General features: G+C 42.1%; 1 protein-coding gene across 2 annotated transcripts in view; it reads right to left on the bottom strand.

Annotated features, from left to right (window-relative positions):
* Window positions 1–24756, bottom strand: part of NFATC2 (nuclear factor of activated T cells 2) — a 103979-nt gene that overhangs the window by 12891 nt on the left and 66332 nt on the right. For both annotated transcript variants that reach the window (XM_044986048.1, XM_044986047.1), the window contains exon 9: window positions 23486–24181. In XM_044986048.1, the coding sequence (XP_044841983.1) occupies window positions 23486–24181 (696 nt within the window). The remainder of the gene's footprint in view (window positions 1–23485; window positions 24182–24756) is intronic.

The following is a 24756-nucleotide window of genomic DNA, read 5'->3' as shown; positions in this document are numbered from 1 at the left end:
ATTTGATTTGTATTAGCTAATAGCAAAGTTTTAAAAAAACTTTATTTCTATTTGCATATATTTAGATATGACTTTCATTGTGCAATTGTTTGATGCCAGGGTGTTTTAGCTGAAATTGTAAGAGAAGGACATGTGTTTGAGTTATGCAAATGGAGTTTAGTTTTAGTTAACATGTGATGAGATCAAGTGAAATATTCCAAGTAGTACACTTGCTTGCTTAATAAATATGTACAAACGTATACAGAAGTGGGGGAAGGAGTTAATTTCCTTAAACCAGAATGGCTGGTTAAAGCAATACAGAAGTGTTTCAGCAAACGGAATGAAGCCAAAGAAGGGACATAAAACACAGGCCAGGAATCGCCACTCCTGTTTTAGGCTGATGTAACCCCATTGCACTGGTGTAAATTGGAGTAATGCAGTGGTGAATCATGCTTCCACTTGTGGATACTCTGAGCCCTATCAGCTTGTTAAATAAACGTTGAGATAAGCTGTGCTGTTTGCTATTAACAAATCTTACTTTTAAACTCAAAACAGCAAAACCAAAATGGATTTAGTGATAAATTTTTGCTACTGTAATGTACACCTCTTGTCTTAAGTGCTAAGGCAAGTCTAGTAGTTACCACAATGCCTCTAAAATAGCAAGAACTGGCAGGAAAAGCACACATACTAAACCACTATAGTTTACTTGTCATTCTGCAGATTCATACAGTCCTAGACTTAACCTATCTGGTAGGAGGTAATAGTAGCCATTTAATGAAGCATTTTAAAAACGAGAAGGAAAAATGGACTGGGAAAAGGACACTTTTGATTGAAAATAATTATGGCATAGGAATAAAAAAAGGTAGCAACTGCATGTTCATGACTAATGGTAAGAAATTAGAATCCACTGCTTATTTCTTCTAAGTGCTGTTCCTTATTAACTTTTCTGCTACAAACAAATTATTAGAACATATATTTTATTGGCTGGGAAACAAAACAATTATTTTTAGACAGTTTTTTTTTAATAGATGTACAGGCAATAATCTAATCTGTCCTGGCCCCTGCGATCCCAAAGCACCAAAGCATTTCTGGTGATTTCCACTTAGTCACATAACTACTTACTGGGCCACATTCTGCCACCCTTACTCGTGCTGAGTTATCCTTTATTCTGGGCCTGTGATGACAAACCAACGTTCTCCAGGAGCATATCTGCAGTAAAGCTTGATGCCGATTCTTTGGTGTCACAGTTCAATGAACTGCCCCATTGCACATAAGGAGCATGTAAACATTATGGGCCAAATTTTCATACAAAATAGGCATACAATTAGCTTTCTGCGTGTCATGTTTCAGTTTTCACAAGCAATCTTAGTGATAGCTTGTGCAAATGAGGGCTGCATTTTGCTCGTACAATTGCACACCATGGGCTGGGGTTTTCAAAGGGTTTAAAGGAATTAGGCATTCGGCTCTCCCTGAAAATCAGTGGAAGTTAGGCACTTAACTTCCTTAGCTGTTCCTTGAAAATCTCAGCCTTAAACTGTATGAAATCTGTTCTTGTGTATATATCCCACTCCCATTACAATCCCACCCCCTCCAAAAGATGAACATTTTGAGCTTTAGGCTACTAATATTAGGAAGAGAGTTATGATCCATAATAGAACCTTGTTGTGAAGATACCATGTACAATGCACATGCAGGTATTATAATATATGACATACCCAGAGGATGTATTTATGGTAGAAGCTTGTTAAAACTCACCCAACTACACTGTAATTACAAGAAAAAAACTAAAGACTACAGGAAACCAGCACTACATCTGTATTTGCATCTCATCTAAATAAGGTCTGAAACCTTTTACCAGCAAATAGTCTGAGAAGATAAGAAAAATTTACATCCATCATCCAAAGAGTCAAAACTTTCAGTATGAGTAAATTGTGCTAGTGAGAAAACTTTTGTTTTAAGTAAGAAAAAAAAGGTGCCAATTACCAGAAACTACATTGAACTCTTCATTGTTCAGTAGCAGACAGATCATTTTATTTTTGGTAAGGGGAACCAGGCTCAAGAGTATAAGGTTGGGTAATTCCCAACCTCATAATAGTATCAATAATTTAAACCAATGGGGCCCTGAGACTATTTTTAAAATCTAGACTCAATGCTTTGGGGACATCCCCTCCAGATTCTAGGTCAAGACTTTGGAACAACTAAAGAAGAGATTGCCCCAGAGAATCTGTCTCCGGTTTTAATGAGCCATTCCAAATTGTACAACTATACAAGACTTTGTGCTATGTGTATACGCATGTACTACAGGCAAGACCAATAAAGCTGTATTCATCATAGAATCTCAGGGGCATGATTTAAGAAGCGTCCAGTAATTGTCAACTGTATGACAATCTACAGCTCTATGCACTTGCATACATGGCCAGCCTATGACCCTGCATTTGTAACTTGTATTGAATATATTCAAATTTATGTTTGTTTTTACAAGAAGCATATTGCCCATCCACAGCTATGATTCTGGGTGAGTTCCAACCCAATCAGTGCAGGTTTTGGAACTCTATAGTAATAAAACACCCTCCTCTCTAAAATCAAAGCACTTGGTAATGTCTGACGTGACCTCACTGGAGAATGGAGTACATCCAAAGACAATTATCTATTATATGTATAGTCATAGAATCAGAGAGGTGTAGGGCTGGGAGGGACGCAAAAGATCATCTAGTCCATCCTCCCATGCTGATGCAGGACCACGTATGCCTTGACTGATGTTTGTCTAACATGTTCTTAAAAACCTCCAATGATGGGGAATTCACAGTCTGTTATCAGGTTCCCCCCTCATGCTTCTTTTCTCAAGACTAAACATATCCAGTTTTTTAACCTTTCCTAATAGGTTGGATTTTCTAAACCTCTTATCCTTTTTTGTTCCTGTCCTCTGGACTCTCAGCAATTTGTCCACATCTTTCTTAAAGTAAAGGTGCCCAAAATGGGATACAGTACTCCAGCTCAGGCTTCAACAGTGCTGAATAGAATGGAAAAATTACCTGCCACGCCATACATACAACACTACTGCTAATACACGCTAGAAAGATATTATCCTTTTTTTCCCAACTGCACACATTGTTGGCTCATATTCAATTTGTGATCTACTATAACCCCAGATCCTTTTATGCAGTACTCCGACCTAGCAGTTATTCCCCTTTTTTGTATTCGTGCAGTTAATTTTTCCTTCCTAAATGAAGCACTGTGCTCATGTCTTTATTGAATTTCATCTTGTTGATTTCAGACCAAGTCTCTAATTTGTCTAGGTCATTTTGAATTCTAATCCTGTCCTTCAAAGTACTTAAGTATCAGCGGGGTAGCCATGTTAGTCTGGATCTGTAAAAGCAGCAAAGAGACCTGTGGCACCTTATAGACTAACAGATATTTTGGAGCATGAGCTTTCGTGGGTGAATACCCACTTCGTCGGATGCATGTCCGAAGTGGGTATTCACCCACGAAAGCTCATGCACCAAAATGTCTGTTAGTCTATAAGGTGCCACAGGACTCTTTGCTCTTTCAAAGTACTTGCAACCTCTCCCATCTTGCTGTCATCCTCAGATTTTATAAGCAGGATCATCATTTACTATTGGTGGGGAAGGGGGAGTTCCTCCCAACCTTGGTTTGTCCCCTCCCCACTTTTCATAGGTCAACAGGCTCCACTTTTTGTCCTCTTCCCCCACCTCCAGAATTTGCAAGATAAAATATAATCACATGTAATATTCTAAATGCTCACAACTTGGCCTTCCCCAAGAATTTTTCTAAAATGATGTCCCTGTTTATAAGCATTTTCTCCACTCCATTATTCAAAGGACTGAGGAAAGTACTGAATTGTACCAAACCCAGAACAAACTCCTATGGTACTCAACTAGATGTGACCTCCCTCTTTGATGGGGAACCATTAATAACTATTCTTTGAGTATGGTTTTTCAACCAGTTGTGCACCCACTTTATAGTAATTCCATGTAGAGCACATTGCCCTAGTTTGCTTATGAGAATGTCATGTGGGCCAGTGACAAAAGCTTTACTAAAATCAAGATAAGTCACGTCTACTGCTTCCCCTCTATCCACTAGGCCAGTAACCCTGTCAAAGGAGGAAATTAGGTTGGTTTGGCATGATTTGTTCTTGACAAATCCATGCTGGGTATTACTTATCACCCTATTATCCTGTAGGTGCTTACAAACTGATTGTTTAATAATTTGTTCCAGTCCACTGTGCTTCTGCAGGGAAGGCAGGTTAGATGGGAATAATGTTTGTTTTGTAGAGTGGGGAACAAACTGAAGACAGACCTATAAAAAATGTTCATAGTGAATCCTGAGACCGTACCAAAGTCACCATTGCTCTTTCAAAGTGCCCTTATGGGGACAGCAAGATTCCTTTCCAAACCAACAAGTCTAAAGTTCTTCCTAGTGTAAATACTCAAAAGACAAATACACCCACTTCAACAACACATTAGTAACATTTTGGATCTTCATCTTTTTCGCAATGACTAAATAAATAAATGAACCGATTTAATAAATGTTTTGTGTTTGTAAAGGAATCTTGTTTCTGTTCATATAAATTGATACTCTGAGGCTCAGAAGCATGTGGCTTCCCCACCCCCAAAATCAATATTTGTCACCAATTAGGATTTCCCAACTTCTGAGTTCTTTTGTAAACAAATATCCATTGTGCACATTGGGACAGATTTTGCAAAAATTATAGCTATGCAATTTCATGCTTAATATGTGCACCCAGTCCACAGCTGTATGAGAAAATCAGGCGACTGCATATATAGTTATTTCCAATCACCTAGTTTGCACATGCTGTTGTAGTAATTGTGAACACAAATGAGAAGCACAAATTAGCACCTATGGGGTATGATACTGCAAGTTGCTGAGTGCCGTCTGCCAGGTACTAAGGACCAGATCCTCAAAAGTATTTAGGCACCTAACTCCATTTGATTTCTGGGCACGTCATTGATTTCAATGGGAGTTAGGTGCCTAAGTCATTTCAACTCCTAATGTGTGATGGGCACTTATCTGGATCAGGCCCTCAAAGTTTTTCAAAGTCTGGCTCATACTATATCTCTTGCTCTGTATAATCAGACAAACACATCACTCAATACACAACAACAATGGAAGTGCTACCCTAACAGTTTGTAAGAGTCATTACAAACAGTGGATAAACAGAGGTGTGAAGGGTTGGCAATAGTGAGTGCAGGTACACAGACCTGGCTAATTAATCATGAGGTGATGTTGCCTCCTCATGGTTTCAATGCAACAGCATCTTGATGAAGGCTATTGATGGAACGTTGCTGCGTTGTGTCATGATAATGCAGTACTCACAACGGGGCAGTGCTGCTTTGTGATGTGGCAAGGCATGGCCTGAACATGTCAGTTTGTTCATGAGCCCTTGGGCCTGTGTGCTGTGCAAACTGATCTGATAGGTGACTACTACCGGTATGCATAGCCCAAGGCTAGTGCAGAGGGGAAGGACGCCAAAATCAATCAGAAGAACAGCTGTAAATTCTAACTACCAAGCTCCCGTAATTTGTGTGATTGCCGGTGACTTGGCTGTGTAATGCACCACACACGTAGGCTGGATGCAGGCTCAAATGGTATTCTACAGTATAGCATGCTTCCCTGGCATCTATTTGCAGCCAGTAGTAACAAGCCTGTGGGATGGAATTACCTGCCTGGTCATGTGATCGCTTATTTGGGCCAGCAGCAAGGTGTCCAGTCATGGAGAGAAAAGATTCAGGAGGGACAAAAATGCTAATTTACAAGGAATAAAAATGAAGGGGATTCTTTGCTGGGGAAAGTGCCAGACTGATGCCGCTAGAGACTGTCTCCACTGAGGCCCTGATTCAGCACTTCATCCCTATTCAGTAAAGCCCTTAAGTCCTGCTGTCTTCAAGATAAGCACACGCTTAAGTGTTTTGATGAAGGAGCACAGCTTTCAGTATGTGCATAAATGCTGTGCTGCACTGGATCTTTAGTGTGCAAAGAGTGGGCACCAGCAATGAAGGCTTTCCCCCATTGCACTGCGAGTCTCCTGCTTCAGGAGTGAGAGAGTAGGTCAGTCTCCATGGCCAATTCAGTGATTAGCCGCTCAGCAAGGGAGCTGATGGCTGCCAATTAGCTTTAGTTAGATTCTTTGGGACAAGGGCTGTCTCCTATTCTGTGTTTGTACAGCACAACGAGGGCCCATTCTTGGTTGGTCCATAGGCACTACTGTAATAATAATAGTTCAGTGTTTATTTTTCATGTAAGTCACCCCTTTTTAAAGGATATAAGGTCATCAGCTGGTAATGACTGCTGGTCACTGCTGCCCCTGGTCTGCCTCTGAATTGCTGACCTGCCTATGAAAGGCTCCACATGCTGTCAGCACCAGGTTTTGGAGACATCAACTCCCATCCCTTCCCACCCCCGAATGTCTATTTTCATGTCAAAAGTTACAGTGCAAACTTTTTTAGGTGGCTACATTTCCACACCCATAAATGTTAGCTAGAACCATCTCCAGGTTGTTTATCTAGTGCCCCCAGTGCCCAAAGCGATCTGGGGGTGTCACTGTGTTGGGGCAGCATCAGCTGCGGGTCAAGGAGTAACATGAGAGAGTTTCTTTTTTTTTTTTAAATGTCATTTGCATCCAGCTGTTGATATTTTGGAAAACTGCTGGGCTTTGTTTTCCTCTTCCAGCTGCAAAATCCCAGGCAGCCAATGGCCCTACTTAAAGCAACAGCCTGTGAAATCTTGTGTCCTGCCTTGCTACATTCTTCTGTTAAGACTCTCTTAGTCTGCATTGCTTCTTTCCCTTCAAAAACTGACTTCAAAAAAAGACTGGACAAAACACTAGACAATGTATTGAAGGAAAAAAATCATACATTAGAGTCTAGAGGATGGACTGGATGATATAGAACAGGGGTAGGCAACCTATGGCACATGTGCCGAAGGTGGCACATGAGCTGATTTTCAGTGGCACTCACACTGCCCGGGTCCTGGCCACTGGTCCGGGGGGGCTCTGCATTTTAAATTAATTTTAAATGCAGCTTCTTAAACATTTTAAAAACCTTATTTACTTTACATACAGCAATAGTTTAGTTATATATTATAGACTTATAGAAAGAAACCTTCTACAAATGTTAAAATATATGACTGGCACGCGAAACCTTAAATTAGAGTGAATAAATGAAGACTCGGCCCAGCACTTCTGAAAGGCTGCCGACCCCTGATGTAGAAGGTCTTTTCTGTCTCCAGATTCTATGAGAAAGGGGACCCTGACCAGCACAGGGGATGCCACCTTGTTTATAATCATCATTTTCAGAGTAAAATAAAAACATTGATAGGTGAAGCAGTTCTAGGTAGGATGTGCTCACTGCCAAGTTTGTAAAAATCTTGTGGAGGACACACTTCCAACCACAACCACCATCAACCCCAGCCCAAACTTTTGTTAAAGGGCAGGGACAGTTATAAAAGGCAGCATAATGTGGGTACTGGCATAATACAACTATGAAGAATTAATGAAATGGCAAAGTACCATGGCATAGCTTTATGCTTCCAGAGGTAAAGGAGTAATGACGTCACAGGCCATAGAAAATATGGTGGGATTTTCCACATTGTCCAGTAAGTAGGTATAGGAACCTAAAACTAGACAAGGACTTCATTCCTTTTGTGATTCCCCCATCAAGTAGCTGAACTCATATACCCTGATTTTTACACATACAACTGTAAGTGCATTTGCACACCTGCTTTGCACACTTAAGTACCACGATTGTACACAAAATTGATCTTTTATATTGAATTGCAGTGTTAATACAAAGAATGACTTTGTAAGGGATTTGATTGCCTCATTGGCACTTAGAGATTTCTACATACACCCAATGCTGAGCAGCAGTGGAACAGCCCTTAGAGATATACATATATTGAGAAAGTTATGTTAATTGATCAGAGTATTGGCTGTGGCTGGGTGCGGCAGGGCAGGGGATGATTTATGTGGGGTGTCAGGGAAGTATTCACAGAAGGGCTTTGGCAATTGGAAGTGGGGAACTCATTCTGTGGTGGGCTCACTAGCTTTGCGGGGAAGACAGGATGAGAACATATGACAAGTCTGGTTGGAGATCTTTAAGGTGCATAGGTGTTTAGCCAGTCTGCTGTCACCTGCACAGGCTCAGATCGCTGGTTTACAAAAACCAGCACCTATTTTGTAAAACCAACACCAAGTACCTGGAAACAGGGATATTTCATTTTCGGGGACTCGTTTTCACCCTATGCTCTTGGGTTGCTGCAATGTATAACCACGTGTAGGTAGTGAGTAAAAGAGACAATAGAGATCTAGCTACCCCACGTACAGAAAAATACAAGGTAAAGTGGTTACAGAAAAACCCTCTTGAGGTGAGCTCTAGCTATTTCTATATGTTATACAAAGCAGAGAAGCAGAACATCCTGGTTGAACATAAATCCTGTTAGCCCTGAGTTTAGCTTATGATGCTTTACAGGACATCTGTGAGAGAAAAAAGGTAATTATAGAAGTATATGGTGCAGGATGCTTATAAGGTCCCTAAACCAGTGATAAAAGGAGGTATTTTATTTCCTTTTTACCTGGAATAAAAAATAACTAAAAACCCCATCCTCTATTTACCAGAGTGAAAAAACCCCCAACCCTTTGAGAACAGGGATGGTTTAAAATGCCTCATTGATTTCATGTTGTTTTCCATCCCCTAGAGGTAGAACCTTGCAGTGTGCCTTTTACCACAGCTGAACTCTGGGCAGGCATATGGGGGAGGAGGCGGAGGAAGGGGATGTGAAGTTTGCTGTGCAGTCCAGAAGATGAAAACACTACTGTTGTTTATAGAGGGAAACCCAGGTTGTCAGCCCAAATTAATTCCTTTGCTAATCCATGCAGGCTTCATGTTTTCCACCAGCCCCAGCCACTGTAAAGACTATCTTTAGGAGGCACAGTGTGTTTGGAAAGGAGCAGCTGGAAAGAGGAGGACGTTAATGCCAGCTTGGCAGGCTTTTTGGTATGGAAAAAGAGGAATGCTCTCTTGGGTCCCCCGACAAAATTAAAGCATATTCGTCCAGAGCAAAGCGATGCCAAGCACAACAAACAAAAACGGCTTTCCCCAAGCCTCCTGGGCAGCGTCCCTCCAAAGTTTCACAATGGTTTCCATAGAACTTGTTTTGCTATCATAACAAATTCAATCTATCCAGGCACTATGGCGCGCACTGTGTTCTGAAGACAAGAAAATTAATTTCCTGGCTTGTTGGCCTGCCAAGGCATTTTTGTCTAGGTGCCACAGACAGGGACTCCCCAGATAACTGGTGCATCTGCCTTTCAGCAAACTGTAGAATTCAGCTTTTTAAAACCCTTTCGCAATCTTTTAGTCTAAATAAAGAGGAAAGACAAGTTAACTCTGCTGCAAGGGCTGAGGGGAGATGCTTTCCTTGGTTGAGAACTCCAACTCCTTGGCCTCAGATCATCCCAATTAAACCAAGCCAGCCTGTGTGCAGTGTGTCTGTGTGCAGTAACATACATTTCCTGTAATAAACCAGCCTTCTACTGCATGTATCTCTCATTGCGTACATAAAGGAAATGAATGTCTCGCTCTACTCACCACAATATTGTTGACATGCTAGTAAATATTATGGCCTAGTTGCGATTAAAGACTTGATTATTTGCACTGCTGAGCTGGGGTACTTTCTCTGAATGCACGCGAGTATAAGAAGTTTAGTGGAATGTAACACACAGGGGAAACCCTCCTTGAGCATTTTAGCTGAGAGAGTCACGTTCTTCAAAGGTTTTAAATAGCCAAGATGTTTTCCTAAGTGGCAGACAAAATGGGGAAGCCGAAAGAACTGATTCAAACCAAACCATTTGATTGGAACCACCAGGTCCAGACCTCAAAGGTATTTAGGCTCTAACTTCTGCTGAAATCTATGTAAGTTAGGAGGCTAAATAACTTTGAGGGTTTGCGTCCCAGAGTTTTGGGAAACTCTAGGTCTTGAACTCAACTATATGGGCTAGCACCTAACTCTAGTTCAGAAATTCAGTTCAGAGAAGTCTGAATACGTATTTGAACTATCCAGACCTTATTGAAAAGTGCTGTAGAATTTAATAGGGATAAAAGAAATAGAGTATAGCTTACTCTAAAAATAACAGAATTTAATGGAGAATGAGAGCCTTTGATGGGTTCTTAATTTAACACCACCCTCTCTAACTGTGTGGCCGGAGTATAAATATTACATCTGATAGGATGATTTAAAAAAAAAACCCAGACAAACAAACAAAACAACATCCCAAACACTATAGGAAGTTTCCTTTAACAAATAAGTAATTAAGCTTTTGAGTTTTCCCATGGAGGGAGACCTCTAGCATATCCAGCACTGAGCTGGGCATTTCATAAGACCAGGCAGTCCTGTGTGACAGCTGGTCAGATATGCCTGCTGGTCAGGATGGTAATATCATGAGACAGGTTCTCTGGTGATAACATGGCACATCCATCCTCAGAAAGTGTAGATGCACTGGTGTGTGTGTGTGGAACTGAACAAAACTTAAAAACCAACCCCCCTCCTTTTACATGTTCTTTTCTGATTTGGCCTGCATCTGAGTGAGGAATCAGGTCACTTCTTATTTTAGCCACACAAATTTTCTCACCCCCTACTTTGCAGTCTCATCTATACCTGGAATGGATAGGGCTAATGCAAAACATTTTTTCTGTAACTATTTCATTTCAAAAGACCTGCCTGGAGATATTCTCCAATGTCACAAGGGAACATGTTCTAGTCTGATAATTATTTACTTACACAAATTCTGGACCAAATTTTCAACTGTGGGTGCCTTGTAGTAACACTTGCTTTTTTGCGTGGCAACCCTTGTTATTATAAATGACAGCTGTGTGCCTCTGAAGGCTGTTTGGAAATGAAGGTGTTCATACAACATCTATGGGCAGATTGGGTGCAAAGGCAAATGTTGAGGATGTTACTTAGGTCATCCACATTTGAAAATTTGGCTCATTTTGGAGCTTTTTAATGTATCCAAATAAACAGACTTGTCAGTCTTATGCCCTCCTATAGGGAGGGATAGCTCAGTGGTTTGAGCATTGGCCTGCTAAACCCAGGGCTGTGAGTTCAATCTTTCAGGGGGGCCACTTAGGGATGTGGGGCAAAAATCTGTCTGGGGATTGGTCCTGCTTTGAGCAGGGGGTTGGATTAGATGATCTCCTGAGGTCCCTTCCAATCCTGATAGTCTATGAATTAATGCCAAACAGAAGGATACAAATGCTCAGAACTAGCCCTAGGTATTATTTGGTGCTATTTAAAATGAGACATTTGGGGCACCAGACAGCTTCCTTTCCAGTGGGCCCGTACCGCTGTGGCTAGTGAGTCTGGTAAAGGCTGCCCAGGAAAGTGGAGTTCTTGTGAAATAACCAGTGCTATTATTGCTCATAATGACCAGATATTTAACCCAGGGAGGCTTTGAATGCCATAACTCTTCTACCACTGGCTCCTGGCTCATCCTTCTGGAGTGTCTCCCCTTCAGTTAGTCATGCTCACGCTTTCAAAAGAAGCTTAGAAACCACCTAAATAAACCAGCACAGATTGAGACATTGCAAATGTCATAAGAGTTATTCATATGTCTCACTATTTGTCCTACATTCGATTCAATTCATTCTTGGATGATGAAGTTGTTTTATCATTAAAAAAAAAATCCAAACCAACCCAAACCTAACCACACTTTGGGAATCTTTGACTAGATTACTCTGGTAGCAATGATCAAAGGGAGTGATTACACGTTTATACTCCCCCCTCCTCCCATTTCATTGCTTTTCTTTCTCTGGTCCAAATTAATTTGTGCATATTAAATACAAAGTTCGTGGGTCTTCGTGCTAATTCAGGACTAGTCCAAAGATAAGCATTATAATTCGGTTTAAGTTGTCACAGATGTACAATTAACTTTCAAGTAATTTGGATTTTTCAGTAGGGCCTCAACCCAGTCTTCCCTGGTGCGTGCACAATTTTCCATTCATGCAAACTGTGTGCCCTTTGATAGCTGCTAATGTGCTCTAGTAGAATTGGCATGTGAAAATCACGTGTGTATATTGTTGTCTGTGCTTCAAAGTGCATATACAAGTGTGCACAAAGGCAAATGTGCACATGGGTTGGTGGAGACTGCAAACTACAAATCTTTGCATTTTGCTTTGAGGCAGTCTGCTAGTATAAGGGCAAATTCTGCCCTCAACAGCAAACATAGAGCACCCTTTAACATGCCTGGGTGAAATCCTGGATCTGTTGAAATCAATGACAAAACGTTCATCAACTTCAATTCGGCCAGGATTTTGCCCCATAGGAATTGTGTGTATGTAGCTGAAGACAGAATTTGGCCCATGCTTTAGAGTTTCAAAATTAAAAGTCCGTACAGGGCCATAGCTTAAGGGACCGGTTGGTTTAGAGGACTCCTCCTGTGAGATGGAGACTATTTGGTCAGATACTTGGTGTACATTAGCATAGCCCTGCATTGCTTGTGAAATTCCTAGGACAGACTTCAGTGGAGCTATGCTGATTTATACCAGCTGAGGATATGTTCCTTGTACGACTAAAGTAGACAACTGGTTAAAACCCAGCCCAAGGCCAGGGATAACAAAGTTATTTCTATCTGACCTCTGGAAGACACAGCACAGAGACCACAGACTTAATATGGCTAAGACTATAACAGGGATCAGAAATGAACCATTAGCCAGAATGGGCAGGGATGGTGTCCCTAGTCTCTGTTTGCCAGAAGGTGGGAATGGGTGACAGGGGATGGATCACTTGATGATTGCCTGTTCTGTTCATTCCCTCTGGGGCACCTGGCATTGGCCACTGTCGGAAGACAGGACACTGGGCTAGATGGACCTTTGGTCTGACCCAGTATGGTCATTCTTATGTACCAGAGAGACTGTAGTATGTGTATTAGAGGCAGGCACACACCCAGAATTTGTTTTTGATTTTGAATGCCCCTGAAGATGTATTGGGGGAGGGGGTTGGTTGCGACCCCTTCTAGAGATGGGCTCTATCTGTGAAATTTGCATCTGGATTTACCCAGATTTCAACACTTGCAAAATTGGGGTTTGGACTGTTGATTCTGACACATCACCATGATTTATATATTTTAGGTTACCTGTTACCTTCCCTTACTTCTTCTTCGTTAACCTTAAAATAATATATTATAAAATGAGAAAAAAGGCGTATGAAAGTCAGCAGCCTGCTACAAATTATTGCAATGTAAATCAGCAGGGTAAGGATGTTCAGTCATTTTCTCCCCCATCTCTGACTGCTGCTGGGTTGGCCCAAGATGGGCTGCTTGCTTTTTCAAATCACTGAAGCCAGGGATGTAAAAGACCTTTCAGGTCATCAATGCAAAATTTTCCCTACAGTGTTTCTTCTAGTAGACTTGTCAGTCTGGGTTTAAAGTTTCTCTAGTAAACATACAGCATCGAAATTAGAGCATAAAAATGTCTCGGAACTGGTGAGTAAGCGGTCCTATAAAACGATCTGTGAGAGTAAGCTCATAGCAGCTTCTGCTCTGGGCAGAAAAAGGGCTCTCACCCTTGAGAGCTTTCTTAAGAAAACGGACTTACAAATGGATGGAAAATTCAAATGATTCATCACCAGTTGTTTTTTTTTTAAGCAGAGTGGTCAGTAAAAAAAAGTTTTTATGTGAAACAAATTATGACTATCAGGTGGAAGAAAACTATATTTTAAATGTGTCATCCATAAGGCTTCATTTGTATTAGAGAAAAGGCCCATCTTTCTAACGCTTTAAGAATCAACAGTCATGCCCCACATGATCATGAGATTGGCTACAAATCATGCAATTTCAAAAGTAATAGTCGGGGTTGTTTTTATTTGCCTCTTGGTTTCTGAACCTTTGCCGGTAATGTTTCCAAGTTTTGTTCCACAACTACAAAGGCTTGAAACTTACCTAAAACAAACAAAAAAAACAAATAAAAGCTGATCATCTGACTCTAGGCACTGGGGCCTGGAAAAACATGAAATATTGCAAAACTCATGATAAAATGGCAAGAGCTGGCAATACAGTTGAGCTATGAATAAGGCCTTGGATACTAACTGATTATTTGGTTAAATTAACACTAAAATGCAAGGTACTGATTTCAAGGGAGTGAGAGCTGGATGTACTAGCAGAACAATTACATATATGAAAGCCTCGTGTGCTGGGGGTCATAAGGAAGAGGACAAATCCTCCACACAATTACAGCCAGTGGATTGCAGTAGCCTGGTCAGAAGTACATGGCCATTAGGTTCAATTTTTTCAAAAGGCAGAGATTTTGGTCCATAGGTAAGAAACATGCACAAAGCTCGTGATTATTGCCAATGTGACAATCAGAGGAGCTGTATGCCCAAATAGCTAGTGAGGCATCTAGGGAGAAATTGCCCCTGTGCATCACTTAGGCTTCATTTACACTTAAAGGTGCTGGCAGTTTAGCTATGTTGGTATAGTTAAACCAGCAGAGACCTCCTAGTGTAGATGCAGTGATATCGGTATAAAAGTGCTTATACCAACATAGCTTATCTGGATTCCCTGAACGGACATAAGCTATGCAGATACAAGCACTTTTATACCAATATAACTGCATCTAGGGCTTAATAGCAATGTCAGGGAGAAAAAAAAATCCCCCCCCCCATTAACTATGTGGGGAAATGTTTAAAAGTGTAGACTAAGCCTCACACGCCTTCTTAAGGGCTTACATGGTGAAGGGGGCACTATGTGGGCCAAGTGCAGAGGGCACTTTCTGGGTGCAGTGCAACGTGATGTATTTCACCCAAGCAGCAATTTGTTCATACATTTACCTGCTTTGTATATGCACTTATAGTAACTGCAGGCATGGTCATGCATGCCGGTTTTTTATCATGCATTTAATACATTTGGCCTTTGGGGAAATATTTCAGTTAAAAATAGTAACAATTTTGATTTAATTAAAAGAATCTTTGCACAAGCAACCTAGCAGCATCTCTGCATATAATGAGCTATTAGGGAGGAGGAAAACTTTTGATTTATTTTAACATTATGTTTACATGCTTTACATGCTGACACGTGGTACAGTCTAGTGGATAACACAGAGAACTGGGAATTAGCACTCTTTTTGTACTTTCACTTTTGCCAGTGACTTCCTGTATGAGCTTGGGCAAGTCACTTAACTGCTGTGTGTCTCAGTTTACCAATCTGTGTCATGCAGACAATAACACTCACCTGCCTCCCTAGCTAGTCGTGTTAGGTGTAATTCATTAGTGTGTCTCTCCCTAGAGTGAAAGGTGTCCCAGAAGTGAAAAGTACTGTGGTTGTTGTTATCCATTTAATTTGAAAGTGGAGGTTCTATGTGAATTGAGCAAGTAAAAGTCAATATATGGCCTTTTTTGGCAAGTGTCTTCCAGCAGATGGACATCTAATGATGTTCCTATAGTCTTCTTTATAGGAGCTGGCTGCTGCCTGTGATTCAGACTGTCTATGGAATGCAATGAGTGTGAAGTAAGTGGACAAGAAGTCTGGGAATGGACTTTATTGTGGTTTAGAAGCTTTCAGTTCCCAACTGCATGAACACATTCCTTTTTCAAGTCATTGTTTCCCAGGATTTCAAAATTACAATCGAAAGTTGTTTGATGCCATCTGGAAACTGACTCCTTAGTGCTGATAATCCTCATCTGGTTTGGCCTCCAAACAAACTTGTCTTCCACGAGCAAGTAGATGGGAATTATTCTTGTCTTGGTGCACCAGTTGTCTGAGAGGCCCCACCCACAAACACAGGGAGCGTATATATACCCCTACGTGACTATCAGTTCTCCGCAGTCCGCTTGCTCTCTTAATGGACTTTGCATGTTCTTCTGAACAGGAAATGCTTTGTCAGAAACTTGCCTGTGGGCATTGTGCTGCACCAATTAAAGATTCCTGAACTCAAGAACAAAGAGATGCCAGTGGAACTATGCTTTTAATCACTCGGTTCATTTTTTTCCTTCCTCCACAGCTGATTTTGGATGTATGGCGTGTTTTTTGTTGGTTGTTTTGGTTTGGTTCGGTTTGGTTTTTTGGATAGATACTCGGGAATGCTGCTAGGGAAACATCTTCATTTTTACATATGCAGAGAGAATGTTAAGCTGCTTATGCAAAGATTCTTTGAATTCAATCAAAATATTTACTATTTTTAATTGAAATACTGCCTTAAGAGCCAAAAATTTTTAGAACTGGGGTTCATACATATGTGAAAAAAATGCTTGGGCTTTTTTGGTCTTGTTTTGTTTCAAGCGGCCTGTGAAAAATCAGATATGAGCCAACCACGACAATAGTAATACCTGGCACTTAGCCAAGGATTCTTGTGCATTTTATTAACATGCATCAACTTAGCCTCACAACACCTCCTGTGAGGTAGGATAACTATTAGGATATGTTTTTACATAAGGGTACACCAGAGCCCAGAGTGGTTAGGTGACTTCTTCACGTCCCTGGCAGAGCTGAGAATAGAATGCAGGAGTCCTGCCTCCCATTGTTATGTTCTTTCCACTTCTTCATAATACATATTAAGCTCTTGGAGGCAGGGACCATCTTTCTGCTCTGCATTTGTACAGCGACTAGCACAATGAGGCCCAGGTCTGTGGCTGAGGCTCTTAGGCACTGCCACAATACAAATAAGTAATAATAATAATAATTAATACAATATATGGATGCACTGGAACCAAAACATAGACTAGTGACCTCAACTGAGACCAAGTGGATAATGCTGAGTAATAAGAGCGATAGGGCCAGCATCAGATTGGCTAATGCATAGATTTGCTTTAATCCAGGCGAAATTGCTTGGAGAAGGTACAGGCTCTACTCGGAGTCTACTGAATCTCTGACCACACCTTCTATGAAAAGCAGTTCTAATTATAAACAGAAAGTGGCTTTTTTGATGCAAATGTTTTCTCTAATCAAACCGCAGCCCTGCAACATACAAATTCACTACCTTCTATAATGCGAGAAAATAGAAAGAGAAAAAGCCATTTTTCTCCCTCATCTAAGGGCTCCTTCATGATTTTCTCCAACACTCATAGATGGAAAAGAGAGAGCTAAAACCAAACTGTAACTTAAGCATGTTCTGTGTAGCCTGAAGTTGAAAGACACAGCATGAACTCAGAGAGATAGCTACACTGAATCCAGGCAAAGGGCTAGATCCTTGGCCCTGGGTAAGTTTTCTGTGCTACTCCAGTAGCATGAAGGGGACTTTAAGCTGCCTTAATCATGCAGCTAAGGTTCCCCTTGTGTGGGGGAATCCCCAGCTCTCATAAAGCTGACATCGTTGGCTTTAGGCCACCTGCTCCTTTACCTGCTGCAGAGCGGGCTGGAGAGGGCAGAACTGGAGCTCAGAACTGTGCTGCGATAATCCTGGCCCACAAGAACGGTCCAATGAAGACTGCTTCAGATGGAATAAATTAGAGCAGCCCTATGCCCTGCAAATAACTGCGGGTCCTTCCTCTTCTTTCCTCCCATATATATAATATCCTCTCCTTCCCTCAATACACAGCTGGCCTGCTTCTTCCCCTGAAACACACCCAGGGCCTTGCAAAGGACCACAGCAGGCCCAAGCCTGCATTGGAGAAGTACAAGAAGCCTCCCCATTTGCCCCTCCATACAGGAGCCAGCCACCAGTGAGTCCCTATGCTCTGAATGTACAAAATGTCTGGGGTCGGATGCAGCCACAGTATGGGCTGGCACCACGGTTGCAGTCCCATCCAGTGGGTGGCACAGCACCTGCAGTCCCACCTCATGGATAATACAGCAGCTTTTCTACTCGGGTGCTCCAGGAAGCACTGTGTTGTCTTGAGATACACTCCCTCCCATAGCATCTCCCTAGGCAGAACTGCTTTGCATTGGGCGCCCAGTGGAGGTCTGTGGCTAATGGTACAACCTGGTTCATTATTAGTAAGAGAGAAAACAAGAGATGAACACTTCAACTCCTGGACTTGTCCTGGGGACTCTGTAAGGCCTGGTAACTTTCTCAGAGTGGCCGGAAGCATGCAACAGAATCATTTGCTAAACATCTGGTGATACTTTTGTGTCATGCTGTACAAAGATAAGTAAAATCATCCTCAAGTGTCAATAATCAGAATAAAAATCTCATTTGGCCAACAATTCCTGTGGTGTGTGGCAGAACCCACAGAGAGTAATATCCTGGTCTTAGTGAAGGTGAGTGAAAGTCCTGGGTCATTTATATGCATCTCAAGGTGCAGGTTGCAATTTCAGTTCTACTGAAACATCCGCTTCAAGTGCAGTTTTTCTGTGAAATAACTTTGCTATAAAAGGGCTCCACTGAACTGCAAGCCTGATGAACTGCGGCAGTTGTGCCTACCGCCTTCCTTCCCTCCGCTCTTCTGATTACTGACACACTGAAAATAATTCAGATATATTGCAGCAGAGAGGCTATTTTGGGGTTTTGAGATGTGGTTAGATAGTTGCCATCTGAATGACAAACGTATTTTCTTTGTGAAGTAAAAAAACATGTAACTTATGTATTCTCAGGCTGGAAAATCAATACCACTTTGGAGAGCAGCTATGTATTTATTTACTTATTTAGGGCCAGATTCTACCACCTTTATTTACTCCCACTGAGTCTGTCTAAGGGAGTTTTGTGGCCGCTATTTCTGTCGTATCTGAGTGTCTCACAATCACCAATGTATTGATGTTAGTACCCCCTCACCAGGGTATTGTAATTATTACATTTTACAGATGGGGAATTGAAGCACACAGAGGCTAAATCGGAGGCGGATTAACAAAATTAGGTCCCCTAGGCTCTCAAAAAATGCCCCCCCCCAGTTCACCTCTCCTCCCTCACGGTAAGCCTGGGAGGGAGTGGGGAGAAGGGGAGTTCCGGCGCGCTCGGGGGATGGCAGCGGTGGAGCGGAGGTGAGCTGGGGCGGGGAGCGGTTCCCTGCCCCCCCGGGTTACTCCCTGCTCACCTCTGCTCTGCCTCCTCCAAGCGTGCCGCTACTCGCTTCTCCCCCCTCCCTCGCGCGGCAAGCCTGGGAGGGAGGTGGAAGGAGGGAAGCACAGTGCGCCTGGGGGAGGAAGCGGGCCGGGGATTTGGGGAAGGAGAGGAGTTGGAGAGGGGGCGTGAGCAAATTTGCCGCCCCTGCAAATTTGCCGCCCTAGGCCTAGGCCTTATTGGCCTAGGCGATAATACGCCGCTGGGCTATTATCTGTGACATTGCAGGGCCTTGAATCTTTGTAGGCTAGTTCCCTAGAAACTGTGCCTAGTGCCACACGGGGCAATCCACTTTGCCCACTGCTGTCTATCCAGAGCAAGATGTTTGATTCCACTGTAAGTTGTCTCCATGATGGCAGCATCCTTTTCAATTGTCCTGCAGTAGGTCATTCTTTGTCCTCCCCACCTTCTCTTTCCTCCAGGAGGAATCCAATCTAAGATGTATCTTGTGCTTCTAACACAGGGTAGCATGGGGGAAATGGCTGAAACAGGTCCAAATCAGAACCCTGGATAAAATCTCCCTGAAGAGCTGGACGGACTTAATTCAGACAACATCCAAATCAAATTAATCTGCATCTGTTTTACATTTCCAAACACAACCTAAACTGCTGGATAGCTTTGTTCTATGCTCCCTTTAAGTAATGTTATGGAAGGACAAAAAGTTTGGTGGTTCTGCCAGCCCTTGCCTGTGAGACTAAGGAAGCTGGAAGTGAGCAGCAGTGGTTTGGGAAGGTAGTTAGTGCAAGAGTAATGCCGACACACCCCGGTCGCCAGCTGGCGGGATTGAACCTGGGACCTCTGCAGCTTAGTGCATGAGCCGCTACTCCATGAGCTAAAAACTGACTGGCTGTTAGCTAAGGCTTACAGCAGACTCATTTAACTCTCTCTTTAAGTGGTCTCGGTGCTACCACCTGGGACAAAACACCCCACCCAGAAGGTGTGTGGGTTACACAAGCCAGCTGGCCTCTTGTTGTAAGGTGGCACACACACCCGTGGAACTATCATAGGAAGGCATCACTGATGAGTATGTGTAGCTTTTGGTCACAGCAAGTGGCAATATTGTTTGTAGGTGGAACAAGAATCATATTTTAAAAGTAGGAGGAAAATGAGGGGCTACGTGGATTACTCTAATAGTGTGTGCCAGCATCAGGGGTCCTTGCAGCCAAGAGTGTACTGGGCAAAGAAAGAGTCATGATCTCAAAAAGAAGAAAAGCTGCTTTTTAGCTGCAGAGATGGGAGGAGAATTACTACAGGGAGACAACATAGCAGACTTAGCAGCAGAAACACAAGAGGCCCAGAAGAAATAAAGAGAAATAATAATAGTTGTACCCTGTATTCTCTTGTGGCTTCCAAGATTGTTCAAACATTAACGAACACTAGCCCTGTGTGGCAGTAGTGGTTATCTCCCATTGAACGGATGAGGAACTGATGGGGTAGGATTTACCCAGGGTCACACAGGAACTTCATGTCAGAGCTGAGAATAGATTCTTAGTTCCCTGAATTGCAAGACTTTGCAATAACCACAAGAGCAAGGGACTTGGAGACAGAGAGGAGAGGGAAGGATGCAACTGTAATACAAAAAACCCCCAAACCAAACCCAAAACCCCACCAATCCTGGCTTGTCAGCGGAAATCTAGAGAGAGAAGAACAGGATGAAGGAGAAAGATAGGAGAAGGGGAAGAAGAGAGAAGGGAAGCAAGAGACACCAAAACAACCACTGTCTTAGTAGTAGCTATGCAGTAGTCAGCTATAGCACAATAAAACCGTCCAGCCGGTTAAACCTAACCATGGGAATGGGAGAGACAAGGTGGGTGAGGTAATATCTCTTATTGGACCAACTTCTCTCAGTGAAAGAGACAAGCTTTGGAGCTACACAGAGCTCTTCTTCAGGCCTGAGAAAGGCACTCAGAGTGTCACAGCTAAATACAAGGAGGAACTAGCCATGGGAACAGTCATCTAAGCATCTACCCAATAAGTGTCACAGCAAGATTAATCACCATTTATAATCTCAGGAGATCGAGTCAGCCAAAGGGACTTGTAAAATTGTCATAATCGTATTGATCCGGGTTTCTTTTAATACTATAAAGTGCAAAAATACATTTTCTAGTTAGCAAAATGTGATTTTTGTTATATTCTGAATCACTTTTCCCTATGGAAAAGCAAAGGGGTTTTCAAGACCTGAACATTTTGGAATCATAACTACCCCAAGGGCTCCTTCTTAATAAAGTAAACATGTAGGGAAGGGAAATACTAGTGTGAATAGTTCCCCGTAGTCCAGCTTGGGCATAATACCCTATAATTAATGTGTGGATTCTGAAAATTCAGCTGATTGAGAGCTGACCTCTGGTTTTGACCTACAATGTGCAATATCATGATAATTTGTGCCTACTTAATATTTCCATTCCATGAATGGGTATGGCCTCTAGCCTAAAAAATATCTGAAAGAAGCCTCTGAATAAGAACACAAGTTATGATAAGGACTTTAAGGGCTCCAGTGAGCTATCGTCCAAACGTCACACCAAAGCAGCTCTTTTACCCTGTTGTGTTACTTGCAAAACTTCTCCATAGAAAAGGGTTCTGCTCTGCAGACCTTCCTCAGACACAGCTCCCACAAACAACTAATTTTATATGCTCAGGTGGCAAGCAATGTTTGCATGCGTTTCCAAGAGGAAGGCACCTATTGTGAATGTAGGTGCTGATATCCCACAGAGTTCAGTGGAACGTTAGTATACAAACCAGCAGCCAACCTGATGACGAAGATATTTAAGCAGAAGCCTGGAATTTCATTCCTAACTCACTGCCCCCCTAGTCTTTCACTAGCCCCCCTATTTTGTAACACATGCTTTGAGGTACAGTACACACCATTCTGATGCACTCATAATATAGTTGGGCATTACAGACGTGAGCCAAAGCCCATTGAAGTCTTTCTTTTAACTTCAGTGGGCTCTGAAACAGGCCCAGAGTTCATAAGCCTTAACTTTGAATCTCCTTATTTTCTCATTTGTATTGCAACCATGAGATTTTTGTGTGTGTGTCCAATGTTTATAGAAAGGAGGAAGAATCTCTGATGCCCTAATATTAGAAGAACGTTAAGACACAGTGGCCACTTTTATTACAGAGAAAAATTACCTCGCGCTGCTCTAACGCTCCTTTCCCTGAGCAGTCCCTGGCTTTTGTTTATTTTATTTTATTTCATGGCCAAAAAATACTAGCAAAATTCTCTCTGCAGACAAGGACCATTTTATAGTTGTAAGAACTGCCCCGGAATGATTGCTGTGATGGTGCCAAGATGACATCAACTGCCATGGCTGAATGAAGAAGCTCAAACATTTCAAATACAGGCTACATTAAGAAGGAAAAAAAGTGTGTCTGTGAGGGGTGGGGCGGAGGAACCTGTTCTGCCCGCAGCAAGCAGCCATGATGATCATATCAGGTAAAGGTGTCTTCAAATACTCCGTACCTCTGGGTTCACAAAGAAAAACTGACAGGGCTAGACTTTCAAAATCTATAACTGTATAACTGTGCAGGCAAAATCACTAAGTATTGTTTGCCTAATTTATATGTCTAGTGTCAGAATTGCACATGCACACGCATGGGACCAAAATTAGCAATTTGCACAATACTTGTGAGTGCAGTCGCAGTAACAGTCCATGAAAATTAGGTGCACATTTTACATACACAATTGCACAATCTAGCCCACTCCATTTCTATGCAACATTCTAATCAAGGGCTTCTGTTCCCACGGAAGTAAACATGGGTTTTGCTACTAACTTTAATGGGAACAGGATCTAGCCCCCAAGCCTTAGCTTTGTATTTTTTGCCTGCTATGAAATAGTACTAATGTTTAACAAAACAACCAATCAACCAGTTTGCCAATAACTCTTATCTACCTAAGGATAAGCAGGATATATTCAAACAAAGCTTTACTCTTGCTTTTATTCAGTCCTGACAGCTAAATCTACTGGGCTCGCAACAAAGAAATGACATTGTTTTACCAATCAATGTACTACTGTTCATCTAGAACATCTGCAATAGTTTTGCCTGCAGCACTACTCTATTCATTATGTGTCTTCATGGACTGTTCAATTAGGCTTTTTTAAAATGTATTTATTAAATGTACAAAAGGGTTTTTACACTGTGGAATTTGCATTGATATAAATAATTTTGAAAAAAACCACTTTGTGTCAGTTTCTCCATTTTCAACTAATGTTTGGCAAGTGGAAAAAAAATTAGAAGCAGTTTAAAACCTGACAGCTCACCCCGTGACATGAAGACAGAGGTTTTCTATAGACTGTAGAAATGCTTCATTTTTTTGAGTTGCCAAAGTGTGTTGCTATCTACCAAAAATGCAGTTGATGAAAGGCTCTTACATTAAGAAAATATAAAACTTTACAAGGGATGGGTTCTTACCCTGTCAAGGAGGAGGCCACATTATTTTTGTGCAGAGGACCAGATGGAATTATATGTAATAAAAAAAGAGTGCTGCTTACCATCATCCAGATATGCTTGGTCCAGGTTCTGTTCCTGTTTAATAGTGACTCCGGCTGGTAACACTTCTTTCTGATCACTAACGGGCGGTCCATTTTTTGCTGCTCTCTGGCTGGTGGCTGTCTGCTGCTGAATCACGGTAGGATATGAACTTGGACTTATCCTTTGTGCTTGACTGACCTGAGGCTGGCTGGGTCTTGCTACATTAGAGGTAAAATTTTCGCAGCACATGATATGCTGGAATTCTTGATGGCTTCCACACCTCAGCTGCTGATTGGTTGGAGAATAGTGAATCACGGGAGAAGATTGTTGACTGGCTGGAGAGTGGTGGAGCACAGCTGAGGTTTGGCCTGGGGAACCAGCATGCACCAGCACTGACCTGTGTGCATCTGAAATGGAAACCTGTGTGGCCATCAAACTGGACTGCTGGTAGCCTAGTTGGCTAGGACTGAGACTTTTGCTTCTTTGGTATATTACAGCTGCTGGGTTCTGCTGATGATATCGAGAATCAGTAGAAGACAGGCCTGAATGCAACTGCTGGCAGGAAGCCATAGTGGCCACAAGACAGGAAGGGGATTCGGTGACCATTGTGTGCTGTGAATAGTAAGGCTGTGTTACTGTTCCCAGACCACTGTGTACTGCATTGCAGATTAAAGCTGGATCATAGTCATCAATGGGCTCTGTTTTGATTGATGGTACTAGAATAAAGCATGCAAAGGACGTTATTTTTAACGCACAACTGAGAAACAAAGATTGTTTTTCCCTGGCGCTAAGAAGAGACCTAAGTCATTGTGAGAGTGTGTGTGGGTGAGTGCACTCTCCACAAGGGCACTACAGGTAGTAAATTTCTTGAGTGCAATCATGGGAGAATCTCTTGTGAAAGCTCTTAGCATTAGGATGGACAAAAACTTTACCCAAAACTTAAACCTCACATTTCTCAAGGTTCAAAAATTCAGATTAGCTGATTATTTTTATTGCTGTCATTTTAATTCATTTTTGGCTCGGTTCTGCAATTTCTAGCTCTAGGTGGAACCCAAAGCAAAACTACGAAGAAACCAGGAGAGAGACATTCCTCATAGTACTTCTGGCCCCAGTAGAAAAAGGAATTAATAGACAGTTTATGAGACGTGTTGATATTGCAAGATTTGCAGCCCTGTTTTTCAGTCCAAGAGATTAAATAGAGACCCAGAGGAACAGCCTAGGCTTGACCATTTTTAGAGCTGTCTTCGAGACCCAGTCTTTTTGCATGAGTCTTCCTCAGTAATAATGGCCG

The sequence above is a fragment of the Mauremys mutica genome, chromosome 13, assembly GCF_020497125.1.
Source record: "Mauremys mutica isolate MM-2020 ecotype Southern chromosome 13, ASM2049712v1, whole genome shotgun sequence".
Taxonomy (NCBI): Eukaryota; Metazoa; Chordata; order Testudines; family Geoemydidae; genus Mauremys; species Mauremys mutica.
Note: the sequence above shows the minus strand (reverse complement) of the source record. Positions and strands in the feature narration are given on the sequence as shown.